We start from the raw sequence: 21,996 nt of genomic DNA on the forward strand, positions 1-21,996 counted from the left end.
AAAGTTGATAGGAATGTTAGATCATCCTCCCTCTCATGCAGAGTTGGGCCAGTGTTTGTTTGTTTGTTTGTTTGTTTGTTTGTTTTAAAGACCCGATCACTTTATATAGCCCCGGAACTTACTATGGAGACTAGGCAGGCCTCAAACTCAGACATCTACCTGCCTCTCCCTCCAGAGTGCTATACCCGGCTAAGGCATCTAATTTTTTCTTTTTCTTTTTTTTTTAACCAGCATCCAGGAGTTATTGGGACTATCAGAACCTTTTCTGTCTTAAGTGTCTGAAAATCTAATTCTGCCCATTGTGAAGGCAGTCAAGTAGCAACTTCAGAGACTCTTACAGCCATTTTATCCTATGTGTAACATGAAGGAGGAGAAAAGACAGAGAAGTCTTGGGTGGTGGGTTCCCTTCCCCTACCTGAATTCCCTAGTCCACCTGGAGGGGCATCTCCAGCCTGTTCACAGAGGACAGTTAGTACTGTCTAATCTGTCCCAGGAAGGGGCTAGTTCAGGTACAGGGATTTCTGCACTGCCAGTGGCTCAGGCTCATGCCATCTCCTAGTTCTCTCCTGTAGTCTGATTATGTAGGGCCATATCACCCTTTTGTCCCAGGCCACGTATTTTTGATGCCCTCATCCCTGAAAACACTTGGTTTGCCATCTATTTTCTTGCAAGAAGAGTATCAGACAGAGAGGATGGCTCCTCAGTAAAGAATGGCTTAAAGCCACTGCTGGTGTGGCAAGAATTATCTAATGGGGAGAAAAATGGCCGTTGTCCCAAGGATCATCAGAGAAGAAAAGTTTGTAGTGCAGCTAGTAGGCATCTGTCTGCAAGGGATATCAGTTCTAAGGACATGGCTGTAATCATCCCTGTGTTAAAGTGAGCAATGCGAGACAGGAATGTCCTCATACAAAAGGACTGCCAGACAGGGGTGCAGTTAGTAGAGTGCTTGCTTAGCTTTTGCCATGCACAAAGCTCTGGGTTCAGTCCCCAGCAGGTTTAGTGGTACATACCTATAGTCCTAGCACTTGGGAAGTAGAAGAGTAGAATCAGACGTTCAAAGCCAAATACATAGCAGGTTCAAGGCCATGAGACCCTATCCTAATCAATAATAAAATAAAACAGGGCTTTCAAATGTTTCAGTGCCTGGCACAAAGAATGAGGTTGAGTATTTCTTGTCCTTCACTTATCTTTATACCAGAAATATGCCCATCATTTGTAAGTCTTAATTTTTTTCTTCTACTTTCTCTCAAGCCAAACATGTATAGATTTTAACCTGAGGGTAGCCTGGTACATTTTATAGAATTAGGTAGCTTCAGACAATAAATGAAACTCAAGCTATTATTAAAAACAGTAACTGCAGCTTTTCTGTAGACATACAACTTAATTTCTCTTAATGTTTCATTTTTATTCCTTTTATTAAATGAGATTTACAGAGTAATCATAGGAAATAAATTATCCAAGTTGTCCCTGTACATTAATTGTTATAGCTGAACTGGCTTGGTTTTTCTTAGTGTCATAGCTCATTGTTTTATGACATAAGTTAACTATTAGTCACTCTTTTCACGTGCTCTAGTTAGGTTTAACTATAGTTTTCAAGGTTGCCCAGATCAGATGGCAAGTCTGTTAGGGATTGTCTTGGTTGTTAATGATGTAGGAGAGTCCAGGCCTCTACGGATGGCACCATTCCCTGGACCAGTGCTCTGGGCTGTCGAAGAATGCAAAGTGTGGATCTGCAAACAAACCCATGAATAGTCTCCCACGGTTTCTCTTCAGAGCTCCTGTTGAGTTCACCCAGGGAGTTTGAAATGAACCCTTTCCTTCCCTGAGTTGTTTTTGGTCAGAATATTTTATCACAGCAACAGAAAATAACCAAAATGCCACCTCAGTTAATATTATCAAGAGTCCCACACAGGCATGCCCAGAAGTCCATCTCATGGTGATTCTTGTCAAGCTGACAGTTGAGATAAGTAGTTGACTACATTATATGTATAGATGGCTCATATGTTACTTTTACATATATATAACTGTCTTTTCCTGCCTTAAACTGTCCCCATAAGGGGGACACTTAATGCTGTTCAGCTTCTGGAACAGATGGTATTGAGTCTGAAAAGAACAAAAAGCCAAAGGGAGTCAAAAAGGGGCCACAAATAAGGAAGTCAGTCCACAGTACATGGGAGGTAATTTTATTTTTACTATGAAAATAACAATATTAGGTTAGGGGTATAGCTCAGTGGTAGAATTCTTGCCTGGTGAGAACGGGCCTTTAGTTCAATCTCCAGCATGCCAAAAAAATAAAAAAGACTAAATTACCTTTGTTCCCACTGCTTTCATCATCATCTACAAGTTTGATGCTGTCTAACAGTGAGTCGTAAGTACGTAAGGACTCTCCTTATTCCCATTTATGTTCCTTCATATATTGAGGCTCTCCCACAGCATGGGGGCCACAAGGTTGGGTAGAGTATCCAAACAGCTCCCAAGATATTGTGATCTAGTTCAGGACCTTCCACTAAGTGACCCCTTCTATGAGGAGCCTGTATATGATGTGATAATTTTGTTGATAAAGAAATTTCATTTCAAAGTATTTTATTCTTCATTTAAAAATAATTTTACCTTTTATTAAAGACAAAAGCATATTTGGATATAGGTGATGAATGTTACTCTTTATTTTTACATCAAATTTGAGGCCACCATGATGGCTAGTGGGTAAAGACATTTTGATTGTAACTCTGGCAAACGGAGTTCACTTCCTAGAATACCACATAAGGTACAAGAAGAGGACCAGCCCCCCAAAGGTGCCCTATGACCTCACACACATACAATAATAATACATTTTATTATTTTAAAGAGGCAGAATTTGTAAGATTTGTATTTGGCAGAATTGGTAAGTATTTGATATTGCAGGTCAGAAAGTATCTTCAACGTCTTTCAGAGTTGATTGTCATTTTGATTTTATAATTTTCAGAGAATGCCGCTTTGAACAAATACATCATACCAGATGATAGAAATATGTTTATGATATTAGAAAAACTGTTAAAATTCTACCCTAATCGCAAGCCAAAATTAATATAATGATTTTTTTTTTGTATCTCGAGAAACTTTTTGTTGTTGTTACTGTTTTGAGGCAGGGTCTCTCTACATAGCCTCTGGCTGTCCTGCAACTTATTTATGTAGACTAGACTAGCCTCAAACTCACATAAATCTGCCCGCCTCTGCCTCCCAGCTGCTGGGATTTCAGATGTGTACCACCATATCCAACTCAAGCAACGATCTTTAAAATCAAGCATTGTAACACAATTTAATCCAAAGATAAACTAATTGTATATTTACATGCCAAGGAATGGTGGTAGAAAAATATTACAAGTCTTTGTTTTCCATAATTGATTATATTGTCTATAAGAGTAGAAAACTCTATAGAGTAAAAACACTGCAGTTCATATTAGAAAGTTCTGTTGACTGAGGTGATTGTTTGTGTTGCATGGTGTGAGGGCATAGACAGTGCACAGTGTTCTTGTTGTGTGTTGTGAGCCCAAGCTTCAGTACAGGGAGGCTTGGGCTGGATTCTAACGGCACCCAGAGTAGCTCCTGAGCTATGTAAACCTTAGGGACCTATGGTAGAGATTTGGGGCACAGCTGGCAAGGGCTTGAAGCCTAGCCTCCTGCAGCTAGCCAGACTGGTGCTGTGACCGTCTGAGTGTCCCAGATATCCTTTTGAAATTCTGGTTTTAAGGAATTGTGTATATCCCTGGGCTAGATACTATAGATGAGGTGTATTTAACCCTAAATTTAGGATGCTATATGAGATAAATCAAATCAAAGCTTCCTTGGGATCATTCTGAAAAGAACTATTGCCTGTGCTGCGGGTTCTCCCGTATTTCTGAGAGCCTGTTTCTCTGGGAGATGGAAACCAGAGGCTACAGTAGTTACTTAGTTAGACATCGTCAAAATATATGTGTTTTGCTGGGTGTGGTGGTGCACGTCTTTAATCCCAGCACTCAGGTGGCAGAGGCAGGAGAATCTCTGTATATGGGTTTGAGGCCAACCTGGTCTACAAAGTGAATTCCAAGGCAGCCAAGGCTGTTAACACAGAAATCCTGTCTTGAAAAAGAAACAAACACAATATATGTGTTTTACCCTTGAAATATGTTTATTGAATTTAACCATCATAATCTTTTATCATGTTTAACTTTTCTATTCAGTAGTACAGAACAGGCCACCTGTTTAAATACTCTAATTTTGAAATAGATTTTTTAATGTATTATGTTAATTCATTTAAATTCCAAGTCACTTTTTCATATTTTAAATGACCTCATTTGTTTATTGAACATTACAGCAAATTGCTTTTAAAAACCTGGTACAGAGAAATCGACAAAATGAACAACAAAACCAGGGCCCTCCAGCTGTGAATTCCACCATTCAGCTGCCATTTATAATCATTAATACAAGCAGGAAAACAGTCATAGACTGCAGCATCTCCAGTGACAAGTGAGTGGGGAGCCGGGGAGGGCAAGGGCTGGCCTTCCCTTACTGTTCTCCCGTGTAAGGATGGCGCACTCCACTGCATGCAGCCCTTTAAGAATGGCTTCCATGGGGTATGTGAAATGCGTTTTCAGTTGGAGTGAGCTCCATCCTTCACAGACCCTTCCTCCATGTCAGACTTGCTTGTGACATGTGTGGTAACTGAGCAAGTAACTGCAGTAAGTAAGACCATCACGAAGGGCACAGGAGGAAAATGGTTCATTGGTAAGTTACATGTTATAGGTTATTATGAAAATATATCAGACCAATACATGGTGTTAAATCAACTGTTTCATTTTATTGTGTTATACTTAAGTAAGCTTCTATTTGTTATTTATTTTGTTCTTTTAAGAAGAGGTCTTGCCTGATAGTGGTGGCGCATACCTTTGATCCCAGCACTCGGGAGGCAGAGGCAGGCAGATCTCTGTGAGTTTGAGGCCAGCCTGGTCTACAAAGCGAGTTCCAGGACAGTCAGGGCTACACAGAGAAACCCTCTCTCAAAATAAAGCAAAAAATAAAATTAAATTAAAAAGGGGTCTCATTGACGTCATCTTCCTTCCACCCCTCCCATGTGCTCAGATGAAAAAGTGTGTGCCTTAGCACCTGCTGCGTTTGCTTATTACTCACTACGTGAACAGTAAACTCCTGCTTTAGGCTGGGGAGATGGTACAGTGCGTAAAGTGCTTACCCCACAAACATGGAGTCCCTGAGTGTGGATCCCCCTCGCCCACATAAAAGCTGGTGTCCCAGGCTTACTATAGCCCTAGCTGTAGGGCAGGGTGGGTGAGGATAATGATAACAAAGACAGGTTCGCCAGGGCTTGCCGGCCAGGCAGACGGCAAGCATCAGGTTCAGTGAGAAAACTTGTCATAAAAAAATAAGTGGAAAGTAACAGAGGAGCTTTGAAAATATTTTTAACAATTTAAATAATTGACACCATTCACTTTAGCAAGTAAGAGATAGTACTTTTCAGAGTAGAGCGTTCATTCTATCTTACCCTTCCTCTGGCAGAAGTTAGAGGTACACAGAGGATGAGATGAGTCCGGCTGTGGGTTAGAGCTGCAGCTCTGCCTGCTCTGTGGAGCAGGGTGGAGGAAAACCAGCTCTCTCACCTCTCTGCCCTCCGCTGCCCTCGGCTGCGAGAATACTTTTCAACAGTCCTGTTCATTGCATCGTTTTATTAGTGTGAGCTGCTGTTCTTGGGGATCAGCAGCTTTCATTCTTTAAATTTCTTAGCCTCTCTTGAGATCTCATTGCTTCCTCCACAAAAAAAAAAAAAAAAAAAAATTAGGGCCAGCAAGATAACTCAGTAGATAAAGGTGCTTGGCTGCTCTTCCAGAGGTCCTCAGTTCTATTCCCAGCAACCACATGGTGGCTCACAACCATCAGTAATGGGATCTGATGCCCTCTTCTGGTGTGTCTGAAGACAGCTACATATATGCATTAAATAAATAAATAAATAAAATGGATTCAAGAACTAAAAAATTAAAATCAGTTATTTACTTTATAATTTATAAAAGCTAGAGATAAATTCACACAATATCTAGCCCAGTAAAATGTTATGTGTCAAGATTATTATTCACAGCCACCAACTTCAGAAACCTATGTCAGGAAGGACTGCTAACTAACATCCTAACACCAAAGTCTTCACAACGGCTAACATCTCTGGAAGCAACCTATAAATGTCAGACTGTAACACATCTCGGCAATTACTTTCTAAAGCTAGTCTCGTCTTTTATGAGGGAATATGAAATTACCTTCTTAGGTTGAAGGGCTTCAGCAGCTGAGCGTGTAGCACATAACCTCAGGAGGTTGAGCACAGGATTGGGATAAGCTGGTCAGCATTGATCAACCAGGAGAACTGCGTAAGAGACTTGTCTGAAAAACAATTTAAATAATAAAAATTAAAAAATAAAGAGTGTCAGGAAAATTGGGAACCATTGACCTTAGCAGATTATGGGCACTGTTCACCCAGGCTAGAATCTATTTTGGTTCTGTGCCTTGGGTGGTCGCTGACTCATGCCTTGCCTGGCATCCATTCATGAATAGCTTGTACACGCTTGTTGTTTGAGGTAGGTCACTAATCTTGTCTGTCAATTGCTTTGTGAAGCAATCTTACCCTTAATTAGCCAGGAGGCTTTCCCACAGTGAAATTAAGTTTACAAAGCCATCTGCATTATATGGAAGGGATGCCTGAAATCAGCCCTCTGGCAAGGTACCCACTTCAGATGAACTTTAAGCTTGGTAACGTATTTTATTCAGACTCATATACTTAGCATTTTGCTTCAAGTTATAGATTTTTCCTGGTGTAAGATGTAGTAAGATGAAATCTCAACTTCACATGATTTTACTAGAGAATTCCATAACAAGGTAAAACTCACTACTTGAGGCCTGAACTGGAAGTCAGTTAGTTCTGTCCTTCCACAGAATATGTCCTGGGGATCAAGCTTCAGCTATTTCTTGCTGTCCCTATCTTTGCTTCTTGATTGTTGTTCTGTATAGCTAGACATCTGAACTGACTACCTTTCAAGGAAGTCCTGATTGGTGCTGTGTACTTTTTATATGGTAATTTTTATTTGCTTGTGACAGATTCTCACTCTGTAGCCTAGGCTTCCAAGTGATGGTATTTCAAGTACAAGCCACCCTGCTCAGCCCTGTGACACTGACAAGATTTATTCTTTAGCTTCTCAAGACAGGATTAACTGGGTTTGGTTTGTTAAAAATGTCTTCCATTTAATTCAAGTATGTTTAGCACAAGGGCCTCAAGTCCCAACTATCTAGAAGGATCTCTTGAGTCCAGGAGTTTAAGTTTAAACTACAGTGTGGTACAACCCATCTTAAAAGAAAGGTCTTTATGCTTGACAGAAGTATGCTGTGTCTAGCCTGTGACTCAGGAAAATGAATTAAGCATCCAAAATGGTTCCTCAAGACCAATCAACCAGTCTGTTAGAGATACAAACCAAGTTAGAAAGGCTTTTCTCTATAGCAAAGCTGTAGACAACTTTGGAGAGTACTGTCTCTAGGACAGAGTTTCTCTCTCCCCTCGTGTAACATTACCGGGGCTTTAGTGGACTTGTGTGGCCAGCTGACCTGGAAAGGTTACGAAGGCTTTGCTTGAGAATGGCCGTGTGCCCTGCTGCTGTTCTAAGTGCTCTTTATGGCGGCTGAGCTTAGGCTCTTGTTCCATTATTTAAGTGCAGAAAAGGCTGGGGTATAGTTCAGAAGGCTTTTGTCAAGCAATCATAAGGCCTTGGGCTCCTTCCTTGCACCACAAAAAGTAAATTAAACAAAGCATAGGATATAAAATCTGTCAGAGTTTCTCTGTAGCACCAAAACCCTCAAACCTCCTTTATTTCTTAAAGACAAACTGATGATGTGTTTAGGGTGTGCGTGTGCGTGCGTGCGTGCGTGCGTGTGTGTGTGTGTGTGTGTGTGTGTGTGTGTGTGTGTATGTGTGTGTGTACATGTGATCTAAGCACTGAACTCCCTGTCTGGCACCTTGACCTCCCTCACCCCTGTACCTGCTCTGTTTTGCAGATTTGAATACCTTTTTAATTTTGATAACACCTTTGAGATCCACGACGACATAGAGGTACTGAAGCGGATGGGAATGTCCTTTGGTCTGGAGTCAGGCAAATGCTCTCTGGAGGATCTGAAAATCGCAAAATCCCTGGTTCCAAAAGCTTTAGAAGGCTATATTACAGGTATGCTAGCCACACTAACAGATCCCTGACTGAACCTCTCACTCACTTGTTAAATCTTCACACAGAATGCAGCAATTTAGAGACTCAGGACTGGCTTCACCAGGGGCATCCTTTAGTACTTTTTATAGTTAAGTTTGTTACTTGAAAAATGGAACCCACATCTAAACATAAGGTTTATGTATCGTTATATACAGCTGTACCCAGGGGACCCAGGCTAGTTTAATATAACCTATGCTTTGACTGTGGCCTGTCACATGAGCTCCAATTTTACACTTTTGGCATTATGTCAGTGCTTAGAAATTTTCAGATTTTGGAACATTTCAGATTTGAAATTTCTCAATTTGTACCAATTCCTTCCACTTTATAGATGTACCACAGTTTCATCCATTCATCAGTTGGTACACATTAGGTTCTTTAGGATTTTGGGCTATTTTGAATGATACTACTTTTAAACATTTTTATGGGCTGATGAGATGGCTCAGCCAGTAAGAGCACTGACTGCTTTTACCAAAGGTCCTGAGTTCAAATCCCAGCAACCACATGGTGACTCACAACCACCTGTAATAAGATCTGACACCCTCTTCTGGTGTGTCTGAAGTCAGCTATAGTGTACCTATATATAATAATAAATAACTCTTTTAAAAATTTTTATAAGCATTTTGTTTTATAAACATATTTTTGGCTTTGTTGGAGTAAAACTTGGATTTTTTTTTAAGTGCCAAATGGTTATTACAATGACTATACCATTGTACAATCCTCCTAAGCAATGTATGAGGCTTCTGGGTTTTGGTTTTTTTTTAAACATCCTTCTCACTATCCTCCCCACCCCAGTTTGGTACTAGTGATTGACTGCATGGCTCTGCATGATAAAGATACAACCTACCACCAAGTTCCTTCCAGCCCTGTTTGTCCTTATAGTTTCACACTCTGGACATGAAGTGGTAAATCATGGTGATTTTTATTTAATTTCTCTAATAATTCAAGGCCGATTTTCCTAATTCTAACATTTATTTTGCAAAGGAACTTGAACATTTCATCTAAAACTTCACATCACATTTTTTGGTGGTTGTTGCTGTTCTTTCTTTCTTTCTTTCTTTCTTTCTTTCTTTCTTTCTTTCTTTCTTTCTTTCTTTCTTTTTTCTTAGATATTTTCTTTATTTACATTTCAAGTGTTCTCCCCTTTCCTGGTTTCACCTCTGAAAACCCCCTATCCCATCCCCCCTCCCCCTGCTCCTATGAGGGTGTTCCCCAACCCACTCCCCCTTCCCCCCACCCACTCTCCCTTCCCCAGCCTGGCATTCCCCTACACTGGAGCATCAAGCCTTCACAGGACCAAGGGCCTCTCTTCTCATTGATGTCTGACAAGGCCATCCTCTGCTACATATGCAACTGGGGCCGTGGGTTCCTCCAGCTCTTTGGTTGGTGATTTCATCCCTGGGAGCTCAGGAGAGTCTGCTTGGTTGATATTGTTGTTCCTTCTATGGGACTGTAAACCCCTTCAGCTCCTTCAGACCTTTCTCTAACCCCTCCATTGGGAACCCCGTGCTCGGTCCAGTGTTGGCTGTGAACATCTGCCTTTGTATTTATCAGGCTCTGGCAGAGCCTCCCAGGGAACAGCTATATCAGGCTCCTGTCAGCAAACACTTGTTGGCATCCACAATAGTATCTGGGTTTGGTGACTGTATATAGGATGGATCCCCAGATGGGGCAGTCTATGGATGGCCTTTCCTTTAGTCTCTGCTTCAGACTTTATCTCTGTATCTCCTCCCATGGTTATTTGTTCCCCCTTCTAAGAAGGACTGAAGCATCCACACTTTGGTCTTCCTTCTTCTTGAGCTTCCTGTGGTCTATGAATTGTATCTTGGGTATTCCAAGCTTTTAGGCTAATATCCACTTATCAGTGAGTACATACCATGAATGTTCTTTTGTGACTGGGTTACCTCACTCAGGATGATATCTTCTAGTTCCATCCATTTGCCTAAAAATTTCATGAAGTCATTGTTTTTAATAGCTGACTAGTACTCCATTGTGTAAATGAACCACATTTTCTGTATCCATTTCTCTGTTGAAGGTCATCTGAGTTCTTTCCAGCTTCTGGATATTATAAATAAGGCTGCTATGAACATAGTGGAGCATGTGTCCTTGTTATATGTTGGAGCATCTTTTGGGTATATGCCTAGGAGTGGTATTGTTGGGTCCTCAGATAGTACTATGTCCAGTTTTCTGAGGAACCTCCAGACTGATTTCCACAGTGGTTGTACCAGCTTGCAATCCCACCAACAATGGAGGAGTGTTCTTTCTCCACATCCTCGCCAGCATCTACTGTCACCTGAGTTTTTGATCTTAGCCATTCTGACTAGTGTGAGATGGGATCTCAGAGTCGTTTTGATTTGCATTTCCCTGATAACTAAGGAAAGATGTTGAACATCTCTTTAGGTGCTTCTCAGCCATTTGGTATTCCTCAGTTGAGAACTCTTTGATTCGCTCTTTGACTAACCCATCTTTCAATAGGGTTGTTTGTTTCTCTGAAGTCTAACTTTTTGAGTTCTTTGTATATATTGGATATTAACCCTTTGTCGGATGTAGGGTTGGTAAAGATCTTTTCCCAATCTACTGGTTGCCATTTTGTCCTATTGACAGTGTCCTTTGCCTTACAGAAGCTTTGCAATTTTATGAGGTCCCATTTGTCAATTCTTAATCTTAGAGAATAAGCCATGGTGTTCTGTTTAGGAAAATTTCCCCTGTGCCCACGTGCTCAAGGCTCTGTCCTACTTTCTCACTTCTGTAAGTTTCAGTGTATGGTTTATGTGGAGCTCCTTGATCCACTTGGACTTGAGCTTTGTACAAAGAGATAAAAGTGAGTCGATTCGCATTCTTCTACACGCTGACCTCCAGTTGAACCAGAACCATTTGTTGAAAATGCTGTCTTTTTTCCATTAAATGGTTTTAGCTCCTCTGTCAAAGATCAAGTGGCTATAAGTGTGTGGGTTCATTTCTGGGTCTTCAGTTCTGTCCCATTGATCTACCTACCTGTCCCTGTACCAATACCATGCAGTTTTTAATCACTATTGCTCAGTACTACAGCTTGAGGTCAGGGATGGTAATTCCCCCAGAAGGTTTGACTGTTGTCCAGGCTGGAGTTGAACTCTTGTGACCCTGTTGCCTAGGCTTTCAGAGTAGCTGAGACCAAGGTGCACATCACTGTACATCTCTTCAACAGAGCTCTAATATTAGGTAAGGTCTATAAAATCGCACTCGGGAGGCAGAGGCAGGCGGATTTCTGAGTTCGAGGCCAGCCTGGTCTACAAAGTGAGTTCCAGGACAGCCAGGGCTAAACAGAGAAACCCTGTCTTGAAAAACCAATAAAAAAAGGTCTATAAAATCAAATGTAAGCAAAAAGGTAGTTTGTCTGTTTGCTCACTGAGTTTATTGGCTGAGATTTATGTTGTATTTCATGTGTTAAGTTAGTACCACGTACCGTCTGCAAGCGTGACCCCTCTTCCCTCCTGCATTCAGCTGGTCTGTGTCCCACTTACGCACTGGTCCCTGCTCCCTTTGCTCCCAGGCACAGATCTTGCTGTTTTCATTATAGCCTCACTGAACTGGAAGCCTAGCAGTATCTGAATGAAAAAGGCTTACTCAACAAACTACCAGAACGTTATTTTCACTGGTGAAGGCTCGCAGCGATTAGTAGGCTCTGTGGTTTGATCTCCTCATGACCTCATCTGCAGACTGAACTGCAGATTTTCTTGTCAGTTCAAAGGGACACGCAGCTTTAGTATGGAGAGGGAGGGAGGGAATGACCCGTGGACAGGAGTGTGAGAACCACCAGGCACAGCCCAGAATAATGGGAAAGAAATGGAGGCTTCCCAAGTCCATTGTAGAAAGGAAAGATAATCTGTAATGTTCACAACGGAATAGCTGTAACCCAGCAGAAAGTTGGCACAGGGCTGGGTACTAATTCCAACTCAGCACAGGAATTCACCATTAATTTCAACATCTTGTTCAGACTTGCTCTTCTTAAATGTATTCATAATCTGCTATCCTTCTTAGAATTGAAGTCTTTTATTTTTTTCACAGCTGCCTCAGCCTGTGGAGAAAAAGGCTCACAAGGCTGGTGTAAAATTCATGTAGCCATTCATTCAGTTCCTCATTGCTGTGTGGGAACGGTCTATCAACTGACCAGACAGGGTCCTAACCTTACCACATAGCTCCATTGGTTTCTGCACAGTAAAACAGTTTCTGTATTACAAAAGTAGTGTAATACAGAGGCTGGGGCGTGGCCCAGTGGGTATGGACACTGGCTGCACAGCCTGACCTGAGTTTCATCCGCAGAACCCACATAAAAGCCATATGGGTGGTATGCCTCTTCTCTCTCAGAGCTCCTGCAGGGAGATGAGGAGGTAGAAGCAGAACTGGCCAATAGCTCTCAGAGCCTCAGAGCCACTAGCCTGGAGAATGCAGTGCAGCAGCAGGAACCGGGAGACCCTGCTTCAACAAGCTTGAAGGCCGGAACCAACTCCAGAGCCCACTAACTTCCACAAGCACACTTTGGTATGGCTTGACATACCCACACTCACACAGACACACAGAGACACACATGCCCACACTCACATAGACACACAGATATACACACATACACACACACACACACACACACACACACACAGAGCTCAAGGGCTGGCAAGATAGTTTGGTGGGTTTGTGATTGCATCAGACCTGATGATCTGAGTTTGACCCCCAGTACCTACATCTATGAAGGAAAGAGCCAGCCACTTAAAGTTATCCTTGGACTTCACACTCATGCACAGCCACACACATACACAGAAATGAAAGTAATATAATATACGAGTGTAAGTTTAAAAGTACAATAAAAGCTTATTTAAGCAAAGTATATTTTCTGGGTATGCATTAGATTTTGCCATATGAGAATCTTTTTATTTTTATTTTACTTTTTGGTTTTTGAGACAGGGTTTCTCTGTGTAGCCCTGTCTATCCTGGAACTAACTCTGTAAATTAGGCTGACCTCAAACTCAGAGATGTGCCTGCCTCTGCCTCTGAAGTGCTGAGATTAAAGGTGTGTGCCACCATGCCCTGCAATGTGAGATCTTTTTTATGGCTGTGTTTCTAAAGTTTTTACTTTTTATTAAAGGCCACTGTTAAAAGAGACTATAGGCAAAGGTCCTGGGCTCAAATCCCAGCAACCACCTGGTAGCTCACAACCGTCCATAATGAGATATAATGAGATCTGATGCTCTCTTCTGGGGTGTCTGAAGACAGCTATAGTATACTTACATATAATCAGTAAATCTTTTTTAAAGAGAGAGAGAGAGACTATAAATATTCATTAATTCTGAGGTCCCTAGACATTCAGGTCCAGTTTTCTTTGAGCTAATATTCTGTATAGGGAGAACCACTCAAGTAACAGTATAGTAAGAATTGATCTGTTGTTAGGAAAAAGGAGATGGCCAGGTCATACTCTCGTGGTTTCCTGTAATGTCTGTCTCACCTTTAAAGCCATGAATGCAGACCTGGAGAGAGGGCTCAGTTGTTAAGAGCATGCAGTGCTCTTCCAGAGAACCCAGGTTCCGTTCCCAGCACCCACTTAGTGGCTCACTACCACCTCTAACTTGAGTTCCAGGGAATCTAATGCCTTCTTTTGGCCTCCATGGGTACCAGAAATGAAACTGTTATACAGATACACATGCAGACAAAACACTCGTACACATACAATAAAATAAAAATAAATTTAAAAAATGATCGCATTATTTTTTAAAAATCCCTCATTAAAAGCATGGCCTTTTAAAAACTAAGGACTGTTTTGAATGATAAAGCACATGGCACCACGCAGGGAACTAGTTAGGAAAAAGCATAGATCATTGATGAGCAGTGGTATTGAGTTCACCTGCATACGCTTAAAAGCAGTACCCCAGGGAGGGAAGCTGGTTCAGTTGGTAATATCCAGTGCTAGGGAGACAGACGGCAGGACCCTTGGGGCTGGCTGGTCTGCTGGCCTAGCCTAATTATTAATTAGCAAGCCCTAAGTCTCAGTGAGCAACCCTATCTCAGGAACATATCTACTTGTGCGCACGCTCGCACACACACCATACATGCACTCAAAGTGAGAGGCAAGGGAAGGGGTGCCGGGTGTGAACATCTGCCTGACCCATAAGATGTGCATTCTTTTTAAAGATGGTTCTGACTTACGCAATCCTGACTATTAATATCACAGTCGTGGGGTTTCACGATGAGGACATCAGATGTCCAAGACAGTTCACATTCTTACCACTATACCCCGTAAGCTACCTTACCAGGTCTTACATGAAGAAAGCTAGAGAGACGACCAAGTAGTTAAGAGTATACACTGTCCTTTCAGTCCAGATCCTATTGGACAGATCACAATTCCCATATCCAGGGGAATCCACACCTCTTCCATGGGTACCTACTTTCTTATCCATTCACCCGAAACTCAGGGCTTCACACATGATTTCAGAAAATGTCTTGGAAAAAAAAAGCATTGAAGGAAAGGGGAGTAGTCAAGGTGTTACTTTGAATTCTTTCTCTCTGGAGTCTGCCTTTCTATAGTTTTTTGGGTTTTTTTTCCTCATTCTTGTTCAAAATTTTATTGTGCCTGCCCTGCCTCCCAAATAACCAATGAAGAACACTAATTTCTTCACGGGGCAGGATAATTGTCCAGCTGTCACCAAGACATAAAACCCAGTTTACTTCAGACCACAGCAGAACAGTCACAAGAGTTTGCTATAGTGTTTGTTTGTTTGGTCTTGCAGATATCTCCACAGGACCTTCTTGGTTAAATCAGGGACTACTTTTGAACTCTACCCAATCAGTTTCAAATTTAGACCCGACCACCGGTGCCACTGTACCCCAATCAAGGTATGTAGTTTTTTCAAGGTGAGAAAAGCAAGCCACAGAGAGAGACCTGACGCTGCTGTGTTGCTGCTGCAACAAGTGGCTCGGGTTGAGAGCAAGCAGACCTTGCCAGCAGCACCTCCTTAGTTCTTATTCCTATGTTGTGCAGAAAGAAAAGCGCTGTCTCCCCTGAATTAACGAGCCTGTGTGTTCTTAACTTGCTTGCTAGTGTAAACCAAGGGTTGTGCTTGGATGCTGAAGTGGCCTTAGCAACTGGGCAGCTCCCTGCCTCAAACAGTCACCAGTCCAGCAGTGCAGCCTCTCACTTCTCGGAGTCCCGCGGCGAGACCCCCTGTTCATTCAACGATGAAGATGAGGAAGATGAAGAGGAGGATCCCTCCTCCCCAGAATAAAGACAGGAGAGAACTCATGTTTTAATATTTGATGCTCATATGTGTCTTTAGTGTGAGCTCTTGTGTTTTGAAATGATTGCTTCAGTCTTTGCCTTTGTTTGCATTTGTGTTTAGTGAAAACTAGAGAAACACAATAAGCAAATCACTTGAAGGCTGAGATGATTGAACTGAAAGTTCCCATAGCGTGGATGAAACCGAGCAGCAGAGCAGCAGGACATGGCCAACAAAGCGTGCTTTCTGAGGACGTGGAGAGTGGCAGTGACGAAGGTCATTTGTTTTCAGGGAGGTAGGGTTTAAAGACCCCCAGTGGGAGCATTTAGATGGCAGGCGGCTGCAAGGAGTCTGCAGTGGTAACAGCTTCTCTCTAGCCTGGCTGGCTTTGGTAGGCAAAAGTGAACTTGGAAGTCACAGTGGGATCAGAGGGGTGTAGGTTGCGATCCTTGTCGCCTGAGGAGCCGGTGGACTGCTGAGCTAGTCCAGGGGTAGCCGGTCCCCTCATGCATCTGCTGCCTTAGCTTCTAGAACGGAGCAAGCTTTTACGTACCTAGGTGACATGTAGAAAAATTTACAGTAAACTGAAATGACCATTTGTCAATGCATTGGTGCATAGGAGTTACTAGGGCTACTTCTGGAAGCCAAAATAGAATAGCATCTCCATGTGCATTAAAAACTTCGCCAGCACTGCCTTTTGCCAGCATTCTAAATTTGGAGTTTTACTGAGAAGGAAACTGTTTTTATAGTTTTAATCAGAGCTATGCATTTCATACAGCTTTTTAATTTACAATGAAACAAAGAAACAAATTCCTTTGACCAAATTGCTTGTCTATAGTTGTCTGCAGTACTGTATGATTTTACCCATGTGCAATTTGTAAAATGAACCAGATGTCACTACTTTTGTCTTTATTTCAAGAATATGGCCATCACTGTTCTCTTATACATGTTCTTTTCCATATTTTAATTATCAAAATGACCATATCAGACTTATTCCTGGGTAAATTGCATTTCAAACTAACTCAATATTCAGTGTTTTTGTTAAAACCTTGAACACTCCAGTTGACTGCATCTGTGCTAGTGTGGTATATCATACATGATCTTAAAGCCAAAGATGCCATGAAAATACTGCAGTATGGCTGTGATTTCTGCTTCTCCATGTAGGGGAGCATGGGACATCCACTGCCACGCCAAACTCAACTTACCAATACATTACGGCCTTGAAAGGGAGCAGAGAGTGGCTGGAGAATCAATTCTGACACCGGCTAAAGTTGCAGCTGTTGTATCTGGTTTCTGTGAGTCCTGCACCAAGTTCAGCCCAAAATGATATTCTTTTCAGTCCTGTGGGGGAAGGACCGGCTTTATCTCATGATGCCTTTCTGAGACTTGACCGTTATGAGCTGAACATAAAAAGTTTTGGCTGGCTTATGTGATTGAGGCCATTAACACTGATAAGTATGAATATACAGATATGGCTTAGGTTTCTTCAAGAGGAAACATATTCTGTCCGAAGGAAACTGTAGTGCGAGCCCAGAGTGTTCAAAGGCGCCAAGGTCCTGGCAGGTTACAAAGGGTTTTGTGTTGGCATGAGTTCTGGAACACATCTCAGGCTGTCAGAGCAAAGTGATCCAGAATGCAACAGGAGCTACCTCCTGTAACCACTACAATGTCTGTCCTTGGGAAGGTAGCAAGACCTGAAGATTGGAGATGTCAGGGTCCATAAGATGCTTTTTTAGTCTTCAGAATACCGAGCTACTGGTCCTAAGATGTTTCAGACTTAAAGCAAATGCATGTGTTACACCCATCCCGTTTACCATATTACCAAATCCTCACAAGAGGTTTCAAGGAACTGTTTCGCTTGATCTGCACCCTGCTGCTGTGTTCTGTGCTTTACACTGACAGAACCTGGGTTTTCAGTTGGCAATCATGGAAAGCATGTTGTGTGGCTCTGATCCTAGTATTTGGGAAACAGAGACAGAAAGGTTAGATCTTAAAAGTCAATCTCGGCTACATAGTGTGAGTCAAGGCCAGCTTGGGCTACATGACACCCTGTCCAGGGGAGGAGGTGGGCAAGCTAACCGAAAGACTCCATCTTTGTGTGCCCCACCCCTGGACATATACTGCTAAGGACATCTCAATACTAGACTCAGTCAGGAGTGGTGGTGACACTTGTAATCCTAGACAGGCAAAAGGGTCACCAGAGGCTTGAGGCCAGCCAGGGCTCCATAAGGAGATCAGCCGCCCCCACCCACACACACACCAAGAAAAGGCGGGGTGAGGGAGGGATCTAAGTAGAAAAAGATGAGTTCTGATCTTCTTTATCTCTTCTAAACTGTGTTTATATTGCTCTGGGTCCAACAACACTAAATCATAGTTTAACACAGGAATCAAAATGGAAGCCACGGGGAGCATAGCATGTGGGTTTCTTTGTAGGAGGGCACTTAGGTCCCTTGCACACAGCCATTCCCTAGCGCAAAGGTGCTGGTCACACTGCTTACTGAGGCGCTGAAGAGGCTCCCCCCACCCCCTTGAGGGTCAGTTTGTTATTTCTCAAGTATACAGCACCGAGGTCAGTCAGTTGTCACTCCCTGATGACGTGTAGCTGCCCGCTCACTCCATGTGAAGAAGAGCTCCAGCAGGCTACACAGAGATGCTCAGCCCTCAGCGCTTGCAGGCTTCCCGTCACGTGTCCCTGCTGGAAGGCTATTCAGTGTTTGTATTTATTGTGCCTTACATAGGAAGGAAGGGACTCAACTGAATCCCTCCTCCCTCTAAACAGTCCCCCAGAAAACAGGCTGGTGGCCATGTGCTTTGCATCTTTCTTATTTGATTCTTTTAAAGAAGTGTAGGGAGGAAAACCTGTCATTTTTGTTGTTTTGCCAGAATGAATGACGATAACTCCTCCTGTTAACAAAACTATACTTAAAGCAGTAGCAGTACTCTGCCAATTTTAGAAGGTAATTCCCAGATCTGTTCTCAGCAAGAAAGTACCCTGTTGGATAGTCCAGATGAAGAAGTGGCTCACTATATATCCCTGCATAGATTCCTAATTATGCCGTTTCTAAATCTTAACCGATTTCTTGAACAGTGTTTAAGTACAGTGTGATTTGTGCCCCGAGACAGTCAGAACAGAGTGTGTGTGCTCGTCCGACTGACAGACAGACAGGCAGGCAGGCAGACAGACAGGCAGGCAGAATAAGCAGATGACAGAAATGGTTTCAGCAGTTTGTGCTGTAACCATGCCTAGAGCAAGAAACCTGCTCAGTTTTATAAGCTCCCTTCCCAACCAAAATGGCTTATCGTCATTCAAAAAACCTGTGACATAGGCAGGCCTTGGAATTTTGCTCCTTTAGTGGTAAGCATGGGGCATGGTTTGCTTTGGGGGGAGGATGTTAAAATCCAGAACTTAGCTAGTTAGTACCTGCAAGGCAGGTGAGGGCTCTAGCAAGCCCATGAAGTTCTCAGTGAGCCTCATTCCCTAGAGCTGAACCTCCACTGCAGGCCCCAAATCTGAGATCACATGATCTTTACACTGCTAATTCATAAAGATGCATAATACAGAAAGCCTGTGAACACATGGAAGATGATCCTCATGGTATGTATGGTCTGTGTCTTTGGTGAAATGCAGACTAGATACCTAAGAACCAGCTTCCCAGTGGGGCTCCCTACTTTGTGTGCACCTTGGGCAGTGCCTCTGGGCACTAATGTTCATTAGTCCAAGTTTTTGAAGATCTGCACACAGTAAGTGATCCTCAGAAATGTCCCTTCCAGCTCACAAACTCAGTTGGCCCGTGCTCCGTTCACCTGCGAAGGGCAGCCTAATATGAAGATTGATCCTTCAATTTTTTTCCTGTTCATTTTAGTGCTAAAAGGCTTTTATAAATTATAATAAGCCTCAGGAAGAAGCAAGCCTCTTACATATTAGGAAAATACCTGAAAAGTTAGTTCATTTGTCAGATCCAGTTTTCCTACATACATCTTTGTTCACAGTATGCTAAGGGGAAAAAAAAATTTAGGATAGAAAACTTGAGCATTGTATATGTTTCCTGGATGTCCTTGACGGGTACAAACACTGATGTGGTGGTAGCCATCCCACATGGTGTCCAGAGGAAAGCTACGCGCATTTATACTGTCTGTTCTGTACAGTTCTCTCAGATAATGACAATAGCTTGGGATTTTTTTTTTTTTTAATGTAGAAAAACCCTGTAGAACCAGTGCTTTGGCCACTTTCATGCTAGCAGAGTGGACCTTGGTCCTCCCTGCTTAGAAAGCTACTTTAGAAGCCATTGTAGCCACAGTGGAAAGTCAAGGTTTGTGTCTTTTCTACTGAGGTCTCAGAAAGAGAGAGAACATCTCTCCGGACCCCCTGACTCAGAGCCTCGTGGCCCGGCATCCCTTAGCCTCTATAGCAGTGTGCTCAAAAGCCCTGGCTCAACAAAGCACATCTTCACCACGCTCCATCCGGACAACTCCAGTCTTGCCAACAAGTGCCAAATATCTGAGGAACCCAGGAACCCAGGGGATCCCTTCCCCCAAGCCCGTCAGTAGCGTCAGCTTGGGGCCTCTCGGGACTCCTGTTGTAGGTGGTCCCAGTCACAAGAAACCCTCTCCAGGCAAGAGGCCATTCAGTCTGTACATTGTCGGGACCGGAGAGGTGGGACTGCCATCTGGGCCTCGGTGGCTTGTTTCCAACCAAATTATCTGGGCTTCAGAAGCCATCCCTTTGCTATGCTTGACACCAAACTCAGTCACTCCACCTCAGTCATGACCTGATATAAAAGCCGTGCTAGTTTCCCGAGTTCAGACTCTCAGCTTTGGTTTGGTTTTGGTTTTGGTTTTTTGTTCTTCATACTCAAGTGTCTCCGTTGGTCCAGATACTTCTCTGTGAAAGTGGCCTCTCTACAGGGTGCCGTTCTGTTTTTTCCCAGTAGTACAAGGCCAGTGTCCTGAGCAATGGGACCAGTTCTCCACCTGCTCTGACTGCTCAGGAGGCCTGGGTTCCCATCTACCCTGTCACACTTCACCAGAAGGGAGAAGGTTGTTGCCAGTCACCAGGGAGCTCACTTTCCACTTGGAGACGCTTTGCTCTGCTTGTGCACCGCCAGCTTCTGTCTCCAGAAAAGTGTAACTTTGCTCTGTTTCTGCATGAAGCACACATACTCTGGTGTCAACACGCTAAGTAGTTTAAATGAGGGAAAGGAAAATGCAGACCACATCTTGCCTGCCTCGTAAGCGTTTCCTCCCTGAATTGAAGTACATAGGCTAATATATTATTTTGTAGTATCTCAGACTTTGCATAAATACTATTATTTTTGTATGGAATTTTTTACAGAAGAGCTATTTCTGTATATGTAATTATTTGTGTTTTTTGAAATGCCTTCCGTAGGTAACCGACAGTCTTAAGCAGTGCTCCACTAACGGTCACTCAGGGACCACCTACCCAGAACAGACGGGGAATTGAAATTTTTTACTCCCTCTACCCACTCCAGACAGAAGCTCAGGGTGTGTCTAGGAAGCATTAGTTTTAAAAAGCTGAGTGATTTTTTTTTTTTCATCAATCCACACATTTTTGTCCATTGCTGTAAGAGAAGAAAACATCTGAAATGAGTATGTTGAGCTTGAGGAAAATTGTATCATATATTCTGTGATTTGAGATACAGAAAAAAATAAATAATTTAAAATAATGTTGGTGTCATAATTGGTGGCTGTGGGTGTTGTGGGGCGCTCTCTACCTCATGCTGTTTAGTACTGAAGCTCTCTGTTAGCTAGTGAGGAGGTACAAGGCCCGCCCACCCCCCTTGCCCCAGTTCTGGGTCTCTGAAGGGCTACCCCAACCTCAAAGCTCTCCAGAGGCCTGGCTGAGACCTCTGGGAACAGGGTCAGTAGGCCACTCAGCTACACTCCTGTTTCAGAGGCTTCCCAGGGAGTACAGCCTCACATTGTATAACACCTACCACCTGGAAAGAGTTCTAAGTTAGACTCATGAATTCAAAGTGTACTTTGAAGGCAGCATAAAAATCAGTAACGGGCTGGTGAGATGGCTCAGATGGCTCACCCGACTGCTCTTCCGAAGGTCAGGAGTTCAAATCCCAGCAACCACATGGTGGCTCACAACCATCCGTAATGAGATCTGACTCTTCTGGAGTGTCTGAGGACAGCTACAGTGTACTTACATATAATAAATAAATAAATCTTTTAAAAAAAAAATCAGTAACAGTGTTCAGGGAAGAAGCCCTCGCATTGTCCCCATACTGTCAGCCTTAGGAAAACAACAGGAACAGTGGTGTCCCCAAGCCACAGCACAATAGCATCTGGCCTCACCATCCCTCTCAATGCAAGAACCACCTTTCCAGGGAGGAGATGATCGGGTGACTTCAATCCACAGGGTCAGGAGGTGGGCAGTTAAAGGATCCCAGCCGTGCCAGCAGGCCGTAAACTCAGTGGGACTGGAGAGCCAGCTTGGGTTGAGCACGGCTGCTCTTCCAGAGGACCCAGGTCTGACT

General features: G+C 43.0%; 1 protein-coding gene across 48 annotated transcripts in view; it reads left to right on the plus strand.

Moving 5' to 3' along the window:
* Tfdp2 (transcription factor Dp 2) overlaps nt 1-21,177 on the plus strand; it is a 127,401-nt gene extending 106,224 nt beyond the window's left edge. For all 48 annotated transcript variants that reach the window (XM_030244195.1, XM_006510961.4, NM_001184706.1 and 45 more), the window contains 4 exons: nt 4,331-4,482; nt 8,053-8,219; nt 15,008-15,113; nt 15,319-21,177. In XM_030244195.1, the coding sequence (XP_030100055.1) occupies nt 4,331-4,482; nt 8,053-8,219; nt 15,008-15,113; nt 15,319-15,502 (609 nt within the window). In that variant the 3' untranslated portion in view covers nt 15,503-21,177. The remainder of the gene's footprint in view (nt 1-4,330; nt 4,483-8,052; nt 8,220-15,007; nt 15,114-15,318) is intronic.
* The last annotated feature ends 819 nt before the right edge of the window (nt 21,178-21,996 follow it).

This window comes from Mus musculus, chromosome 9 (assembly GCF_000001635.26).
Source record: "Mus musculus strain C57BL/6J chromosome 9, GRCm38.p6 C57BL/6J".
Lineage (NCBI taxonomy): Eukaryota > Metazoa > Chordata > Mammalia > Rodentia > Muridae > Mus > Mus musculus.